Source organism: Phalangium opilio, unplaced genomic scaffold, assembly GCF_054372755.1.
Source record: "Phalangium opilio isolate 3A_F unplaced genomic scaffold, DU_Popi_V2 ptg000090l_1, whole genome shotgun sequence".
Taxonomy (NCBI): domain Eukaryota; kingdom Metazoa; phylum Arthropoda; class Arachnida; order Opiliones; family Phalangiidae; genus Phalangium; species Phalangium opilio.
This window is the reverse complement of record NW_028324195.1, coordinates 1,801,947-1,811,454: the sequence shown is the minus strand read 5'-3', so window position 1 is coordinate 1,811,454 and position 9,508 is coordinate 1,801,947. Positions and strand designations below refer to the sequence as shown.

The 9,508-nt window shown below is 38.7% G+C and overlaps 1 protein-coding gene across 1 annotated transcript; it reads right to left on the bottom strand.

Annotated features, from left to right (window-relative positions):
* Window positions 1-2,680: 2,680 nt before the first annotated feature.
* LOC149644589 (uncharacterized) lies at window positions 2,681-4,724 on the bottom strand. The gene is made up of 2 exons (XM_089850376.1): window positions 4,117-4,724; window positions 2,681-3,020 (listed from the first exon to the last, which is right to left on the bottom strand). The coding sequence occupies exons 1-2, from the start codon at window positions 4,722-4,724 to the stop codon at window positions 2,681-2,683; spliced, it is 948 nt and encodes a 315-aa protein (XP_089706502.1).
* Between the last annotated feature and the right edge of the window lie 4,784 nt (window positions 4,725-9,508).

The following is a 9,508-nucleotide window of genomic DNA, read 5'->3' as shown; positions in this document are numbered from 1 at the left end:
TTTCCAGCGCGTCTAGGACTGCCTCTAGTCTTTCCAAGTGTTCTTCCACCGTTCTTCCGCCTATTGGAATGTCATCCTGAAAGACTGCTGTTCCTTTTAGTCCTTGTACAACCGATTCGATGTGTCTCTGGAAGAGTGCGGAGGCTGATGCCACTCCATATGGTAAGCGGTTAGGTTGGTACAATCCTTTGTGCGTGTTGATGACCACGATTTTTTTGATTCGTCATCAAGTTCCAATTGTGTGTATGCTTCTCTTAGGTTCAATTTGGAGAAGTATTTACATCCTGTCATTAGCAAATATGTCTTCGGCTCGCGGTAAGGGGTATTGTTCTACGTCGATGACCTGGATTGGCGTCGTTTTATAGTCCCCGCAGACCCTGAGACTTTTAGTTGGCTTCACAAACGGTACTATAGGCGATGCATACTCGGAGTGTGGTACGCTCTCAATGATGCCTTCCCTTTCTAAACGTGTGAGTTCTTCGTCCAGTTTCTCTCTCATCGCATATGGTACTGGCCGAGCCTTGCAAAACTTTGGTTTGGCATTTCGTTTGACATGAAGATGCACCTTGACTCCCTTCAACCGCCCTAATCCTGGAGTGAATAGCTCTTGATGCTTACGCAATATGTTCTTCAACGCTTCGTTCTCTGTTTCGATATGATCCACCTTCAGAGTGCGTGTGTCCAGACTAGTCCTCAAGATGTCCAACTTGGAGAAGATCCATTGTCTACCCACGAGCGTGGGTCCTTCTCCTTCATAGATCAGCAACGGTAGTGTCTCGATTCTGCTGTCAAATTCCACTTTGACGTTAGTTTTCCCCAGAATCTTCACTTTATGTCCTGAGAATGAGGTGAGGTTGTTGTGGAATGGTTCTAGTTTTAAATTGTGTCCGTCCATCGTGAATTTTGCTTCAGGCATAAGAGAGTACGCCGACCCGGTGTCCAGTTCCATCTGGATGGGGAAATTGTTGTTGTTGAGTCGGGAAGTTGCCAGCTTTAATGTGATACATCGAGTATTCGCTGGGTGTCTCGCCGTGCTCGAGGGTACATGGTTGGATGGTGTGAACCGTTTCGTGCTGTTCGGATAGTGGCATGATGCTGTGTACTTCGCGGTGGGAATTCGTTCTGGCTCCTCTGCGGCAGGCTCTTTGCAAATGACCCTTCTTCCTGCAATTGTCGCAAGTGTACTCCTTGTATGGGCAATGTATCGCTTGGTGCTCGTACGATAGGCATCTCATACATACTATACGAGTATGAACTCGCTTCTCGGCATGATCTTTATTCGGGTTGTTTACCAACTCATATCGCTACTGAACTTGAAGAAACACTCGCTACCGCCGGTCAGTGCCTCGATTCAAACATTTTAAACTATCTTTCGGCTCAAGATGTTTTCGACACTCGAGTTAAAGCGCATTATAAACTTTCATTTCTTCAGTACAATTATGTTATGACGCACCCCTCGGAATTACCTCACAATATTCCCGATTGGCGTCACGGTAATCATGTTGTAAAAGACTATTTTAAATTAGAAAATGTTTTTGCGTGCCCCAACAAAAACACACATTGCTTAAGGTGTCACGAAAACGATTCAAAACGTATATTAAAACTTTGTTCCACGTGTTATTACGATATCGATATGAATATTGAGAAAGACTTTGATCAAGTGACCCGTGTAAAATATCATTCAATTATAGATAGAAACGATATTTACGACAATATCGTTCTGGATAAGGGTAACAATTGGTGTAACAATTGCTACACTACCCCCTTATTCACTATTTTTCCGGAAACCATTTGTAAAGAAACATTTAAAAATATTTACCACGCCGTTAAACGTCCCCTAATATTCGATGAAACAGACGTCGAATTCAAAATCTTAAAATACCCCCGCTTGTAATATTACTTTTAATGTATAAATTTAAACTTTACCCCCCCAGTTCCCGTGTAATTTAAAAATCCTTGTAAAATATTGTTTAATTTCTGTTACTTTTGTATTATATTTCCTATATCACGTAATACGTGGGGTACATGTGTATTTTCACAAAGTTTCTGTAAGACTCAATATCATATTGATCATAATAACACGTGAAACAAAGTTTTTTATTTAGTTTATTATTAGTGTATTTAGTTTATTATTATTAGTTTATTTATATATTGTGCATTTATAACATTAAAGTAAAACGAAATAGGCGATGCATACTCGGAGTGTGGTACGCTCTCAATGATGCCTTCCCTTTCTAAACGTGTGAGTTCTTCGTCCAGTTTCTCTCTCATCGCATATGGTACTGGCCGAGCCTTGCAAAACTTTGGTTTGGCATTTCGTTTGACATGAAGATGCACCTTGACTCCCTTCAACCGCCCTAATCCTGGAGTGAATAGCTCTTGATGCTTACGCAATATGTTCTTCAACGCTTCGTTCTCTGTTTCGATATGATCCACCTTCAGAGTGCGTGTGTCCAGACTAGTCCTCAAGATGTCCAACTTGGAGAAGATCCATTGTCTACCCACGAGCGTGGGTCCTTCTCCTTCATAGATCAGCAACGGTAGTGTCTCGATTCTGCTGTCAAATTCCACTTTGACGTTAGTTTTCCCCAGAATCTTCACTTTATGTCCTGAGAATGAGGTGAGGTTGTTGTGGAATGGTTCTAGTTTTAAATTGTGTCCGTCCATCGTGAATTTTGCTTCAGGCATAAGAGAGTACGCCGACCCGGTGTCCAGTTCCATCTGGATGGGGAAATTGTTGTTGTTGAGTCGGGAAGTTGCCAGCTTTAATGTGATACATCGAGTATTCGCTGGGTGTCTCGCCGTGCTCGAGGGTACATGGTTGGATGGTGTGAACCGTTTCGTGCTGTTCGGATAGTGGCATGATGCTGTGTACTTCGCGGTGGGAATTCGTTCTGGCTCCTCTGCGGCAGGCTCTTTGCAAATGACCCTTCTTCCTGCAATTGTCGCAAGTGTACTCCTTGTATGGGCAATGTATCGCTTGGTGCTCGTACGATAGGCATCTCATACATTCCGTGGGTCTACGTGATGGTTCACGGGTAGTTGAGCGGTTTTCAAAAGAGCGTTTTGGAATAAAGCGGTGCCCAAAACAGCGGTTTGCAAAACCGCGTGGAAGCAAAACCGCGGTTGTTGTTTCCGCGTTTCTCAATATAGCGCTATTTTCCCAACCAGCGGTTTAGCACTACAGCGTTTCATAACCGTTTGTGATCCTCAGATTATGGACTGGTGCGCGGAATATATTTTGGAAAAGGTGGCAGCAAATTAATAGGAGAATATTTTGGAAAAGGTGGCAGCTAATTATTAGGAGGTTATTTTGGAAAAGGTGGTAGGTAATTAATAGGAGAATATTTTGGAAAAGGTGGCAGCTAAATAATAGGAGAATATTTTGGAAAAGGTGGTAGGTAATTAATAGGAGAATATTTTGGAAAAGGCGGCAGCTAATTAATAGGAGAATATTTTGGAAAAGGCGGCAGCTAATTAATGGGAGAATATTTTAGAAAAGGTGGCAGCTAATTAATAGGAGAATATTTTGGAAAAGGTGGCAGCTAATAGGAGAATATTTTGGAAAAGGTGGCAGCCAATCAATATCAGAATATTTTGGAAAAGGTGGCAGCTAATTAATTGGAGGATATTTTGGATAAGGTGAAAGGTAATTTATAGGAGTTCAAATAACCCATCCCAACCAAACATTAAAACGCATTAACATACTAGACCACGAAACTGTTTGTTTGACAACCATTAAAATTCAAACCTAAAGATGAAATCAATACTAATTAGAGCTCGGCATTATCCATCCGTTATCCGTAAATTAGTGAATAATCGATTATTTATAAATAAATGTTGTGGACATAATTCGATTTAATATACAACTTCTGTTGATAATTCTGGATTATGGATAAAATAACGTGGATAATGGATAGATAATGCCGAGCTCTATTACTTATACCTTCAACAATACGAAACAACGCTCAAGATATAAACGCTGTAATCAAAATGCGCTGAAACGAGAAATGGCTATAATGGCAAACGCGATTATGAAAAAGCCGTTTTGGACAATGCTCTTTTGATAACACGCCCAATCGATAACATACCCTACGTGATAGGGTTTTATCCGACCGTCTGGCTGGCCGGCCTTTATGTTCTTCCCGTTGCGATATTTTGTTGATTGCATCCATGTGGTTTCCATTTTTGCCCTTAATCTCCTGTGTGCTTTTAGCTGCTGCCTCGATTGATTGCGCTAGTGCTAAGGCTTGATTCAGTGATATGGAATGTTCCGAGAGGAGTCTGTTCTGAATAGTTTCGTCTTGTATGCCGCATATGAATCGATCCCGCAGCATTCGATCCAGAAATTTGCCGAAGTTGCAAAATTCCGTCATTTTGCGAAGTTCCGATAAGTACATCGTGGTGGATTCCTCCGGTAAGCGGTTGCGATTTAAGAATTTGAACGTTTCCATGATCTCCGACGGGTTGGGATTGAAGTGGGCGGATAACGTGTCTGTCAGTTCCTTCGTTGTTTTGTCCGTGACTTTGACTGGTGCCAATAATCCCCGCAGAAGACTGTACGTGGGACCACCAATGGCCGTCAGGAACATCGCCCTCTTCTTACCCTCCATTTCTTCCGTGTCGATGTCATTGGCTGTGAAAAGCAGCTCTAATCTCTCGGAGTAGACTGCCCACGTCTGCGATGACTCGTGAAATGGGTAGACTTTGCCAAACATAGACATGCTGATTTCTTTGGTCGTTTTCTTTTAAGCGTTGGAAAGTGGAAGTCCCCCACAACGTGGTGAATAAGTTCTTCGTGTAGTTATGGCGATTCGTACTGGTCACAATTATCACGATCTCGCCTTCGTCGCCATTGTTGTGTCTGTTGCTTAAAGTAATCAAGACTGGTTTTAAATCAACGTTTATTTATTTGGTTCTATGTTTTAGTGCAATACACCGCACAATATTTACATCTAGCCGTGACCCGTCAACTGATAACTTTAAGCCCGTCTGCCCCTGTTTATATACGTTGCTCGTTATCAGTTTTGGTCTACTGTTGTTATCTCTCGCCCAGGTCTACTATATATATTTTTTTACATTATGTCTACTACAGACATGTGACCATAGTTCCTCCCATTTTTAATCGAATACTAGTTTTATATTCGAATTTAACCCCATGAAAACGATTACTCGGTTAAGGAAACAATATTCGTATTTAAATCGGTTATTCGAATTTCTTTTCGAATAATCGTTTTGTAATTCGAATACTCGTTTTTCCCCAAATGTCAAATTCGATTCGTCGAAGCGATTACTCGATTCGAATTAAACGAATACTATTCGAAAATTCGAGTATTCGCACAGCCCTACTAAAAATGTTAGGTTGGGCCACAGAAGGGCCCAGGAAAATGGACTTTATTTGCGGCTAGAGCTTTGGAACATTTCCCATAAAAATTAAGAAGTCGGTCGTAAATAAACACGGTGATTACGTTTTCGTATTTTACCCGAGAAAATCGTAAATTAGAATTACGCGGGTAAATTACTATGGCAATTTACCGATTTAGAACCCTAGTTTTTCTGTTAAACCCCCGTGAAAGTGTGACTACAGAGTCCAGATGGTAGGATTTCACTTTACGCTACCCCATCAACAAACACTGGTTTCGGACGAATTAGACCATGGGGAGTTCCTAAAAAATACTGAAACCATTCCTAGCGTGCCGCAAGTATTTTTAATAAATTTTTGAAAATTTTAAATTTCATGTACTAACCACTATTGAGACTAAAGGCATACTGCACACTCAATATTGCAATAAAAGTATTGGGACTTAGCAAATTGAACGACTCGCGACGTTAGCATAACTATGAAATATTAAAGACCTACTGAAACAATTCATTTCTGAAAGAAAATAGAAAAAATATTTTGAAAGAGGGGTCAAATTCTTGGTGGAAAATATTTTTTCTTACATAGCGTATGGAAAAAATGTCAAATTATTGGTTTAAGTAACAATATGAAAGCAAAAATAAGTTAGGTTAGGTTGAAACCTTTTCCAAAATATTGTTGCTTACATATTGTAACTTAAAGCAATAAATGTTACCTTTCCTAAATATTATTGCTTTCATATTGTTACTTCACTCAAGAGTTTGATGCGTTTTTCAAAATATTTTCTCTATTGTTTAAGTAGGTCTTTAATATTTCAAAGTTATACTACCGTTGCGAGTCCTTCAATTAGTTGAAGTCCCCCTACTTATAGTATTGCCTTTAGTTTCAACATAAAATTTAAAATCTTCCAAAATACTTGCGACGTGCTAGGAAGGTTTCTGTATTTTTTATGAACTCCCGGTGATCTAATTAGTTAGAAACAATTGTTAGTTGATGGGGTACCGCAAAGTGAAATCCTACCATACAGGTTACTTGGTGAATTTCCGTGATTTCATTACAAATATTTAGAGGTGTGCAGTTAACCTATTCAATCGAATATTTCTATCGAATACCGAACCAAATAATTCGATCCGGTATTCGATAAGCCCTTTTTCACTATTCGATACAAATATTGAATACCGAAAAGACTATTAAAAACTATCAGCAAGTGCCTAGGAAAATTTTAAGAAATATTTGGCCAACAATGAGGAGAGGTATTTGGAAATTATGGAGCTTCTAAATGTTTTTCTCCTTGAATTGTATTAGCTATTCGCAAATATTAGGGTCACTACCTGATTAGTCGCGAATAGTTAGGCCTAGTATTCACGAGTATTAGGGTTAACTATTCGCGAATACTAGACTTAACTATTCGCGATTAATCGGGAAGTAAAAAAAAATAATCAAGGCCTAACTATTCGGTTTTCGACTGTTCGTTTCAGTATTTGATAAGGAAAGTTTTTTGGGTATTCGGTAACCGTTTCGATACCCAAAAAGTGGCATTCGCACACCCCTACAAATATGGCATCGAAGATAAGAACGCGTGGCAATAGCCGGAAACTCCAGCTCTCAAATATGCGGTCAAATATTCCTTCTATCACCGAGTGATCATTCCGTGGAGTAATCTACCTGAGGATGTCGTCAATGCGGGTTCTACAGCCATTTAAAACTCAAACGCTTGCACTTCATGCACCCCAGGCTATATGGCTAATCAGCCCCAGCCTGTCCCTGGACATAGAGCAAAAAATGGTTACCATCATTTGTACTGCATATCGAGCTTAAAATAGGGGATTCACCATCATGGCTCAATTATTTATCGGGTTTAGGTTTAGGTGGAAAGAATCTTGTCAAGACTAAGGCCCGCGAGAGATAAGAGGCTGTTTAGATCTTAAAGCGGGTTTCGGTTTTAATTGGGTTTCACAACTATTAAGGCTCGTCTAAAATTGACGACTATCCACGCAACTATTCAATTTGACCGCACTATCCAGCCGAACGATATTTACTCACTGCCACGATTCACTAACAGCTGCATCCGCCAAATTTCGGATTCGGAGTACATTTTCGAAGGGATGATGACGACGATAATACGATTCTGATTTGAAGACTTAGAGACTTCTTTAAAAAGTACCACCAATTTTGTCTGTTTTGATATTTTAGCCTTTTAAAGTGCACATAGATCAGCTAAGCACATATTGTCAAGAAAATATAATTTGACCTTAATTATAAAAGCCTGATTTTGAAGGTTAAAAATGGTAAGTGACCAGCTTTTAAATTAAACTACCTTGGCTCTACTGGCCACAGCTCCAGTTAAAAAAAATCGCTTATTTCTCAGCCTGATATAGCTGCTTTTCACACATGGAGGATTCATACCATTCACACAAGGAAAAAAAGCTGCCTGGAGGTCAAAAAGCAGATTTTTTGTGCCCTCCTCCCTCCAGGTAAATGGCCCATTCTCTTAGTGAAAATGGTATTTTGGTAAGAATTTTCTAATCATCTAAATCAGAATTGCAATTACTTTTAAAAATTCCAAGACGTCACATCACATTTAACATTTTATCGCAGAAATTAGATGTTCTGTCTTCTACCAAAAGTATATTTAGGGCCAGTTATTCCATATTTTTCCCCCATGAATTTCATAGGGAGGGCCAAACCAACTGCAGAGTGGGACTGGCCCACCTGTACCTCCCTGATTATGCTACACTCTTAAAGGTGTTATGCTACATTCTGAAAGGTGCTATGTGACACTGAAAGGTGTTAAATAAATAGTTCTAGGTTTATTAATAGAGTCATGGGACGTTACCATAACTTGTTCGCTGTAGTGAAAGGTTTGATCAAGCAATACTTTCATTATTTTATTCATATTCTCGTTTTTTGCGGCAAGAGATATTTCAGCTGAAGTATTTAGAAAAATTGGCAAATATTCTGTCTTTTGAGGTATAATGAAAGTGTTTTCATAGCATCCGAGTTGTGAATAGAACTTTTTATTACACTTATCAATATTTCAGTTGGGTAGATAAGTAAGAAGATAGTTCTCATTTTGACTCGGTGAGGTAAAATGTTCATTTCTCTAACTTGTTTTTCTTCTACTAGAAGGGTTTAGAAAATCGATCCAATTTGTTAAGTATTCAGTTCCTCTACTAGGTAATGTTTTGGAAATCGCTTGAGGATTCCGTGTTTTAAAATGATCATTAGCAAAGTTTTAAATCACAAGTAGAATAACACGAGTTCAGATATGATTCCTTTGTTGACTAATGGATAAATTCATTTACATCATGAATATTGATTGTTCTGTTTTTCATCTTTCACCCCTGCTCAAGTGAGAATACTAGATAAGAAAAACAAGAACCCTGAAAATATTCATGAGATGCGAACCAGCTTGAAAGGTGGCAATGTTAGATCGCGTGTTATATAGCACTTTAAAGCTGATTGCTATCTTTCTGACACTTTATATTTTAACGCGTACGTGGAACTACGCAATTCGAGTTTAAGTTGCGAATTGGCATATTCTACAGTCGAGTGTAACAGAGCCTAAACCTAGATGTGAAAACGGAAAAATATTTATTTCGTTGACATATTATAAAACTAAAATTTCTTTTATTAACTTTAATCAAAGCAAATTTTCTATGAGAGAGTCTTGGTATCACTTTTTGACGACCACCAGAATTTTAGTAAGTGGAAATAACATTCACTCAAAATTTCGATTTCCCAAGGCTGAAAATTGGAACAGATTTTTGATGAAAACCACTCACTTTCATTTTACGGAAGGGCAGGGTGCTACCGATTATCGTAAAGAACTTGCTAAGTAAAATTTAACAATTTTTCCGCGCTCAAATTGAATGTCCCTTCTTAGTAGGATGACTATTATTTCAAATAATGTAAACATTTAAGTATAAGAAAACTATTTATTTGCAAGTAAACAATTAAAATCAAATGATCACTAGATTTTGCTTTCTATTTAACCGTTTATAAACTACGTCACACCCCAAACTTTGCGATTAATGATATTATTTACTAAACATTACGATTAATGGTATTATCTACTAAACATTGCTTTAACGTTGCGAACTCTCGATTTTGAAGTTATATACTGTCAAATGACACTATAATTTCCGA

Excerpts from the sequence above, each read along its gene's own strand:
- LOC149644589 (XM_089850376.1), bottom strand. The coding sequence starts at position 4,724 with ATGTCTATGTTTGGCAAAGTCTACCCATTTCACGAGTCATCGCAGACG. Across the intron at positions 3,021-4,116 it reads AAAGGCCGGCCAGCCAGACG|ACCCACGGAATGTATGAGAT; the intron begins GTCGGATAAAAC and ends ACCATCACGTAG.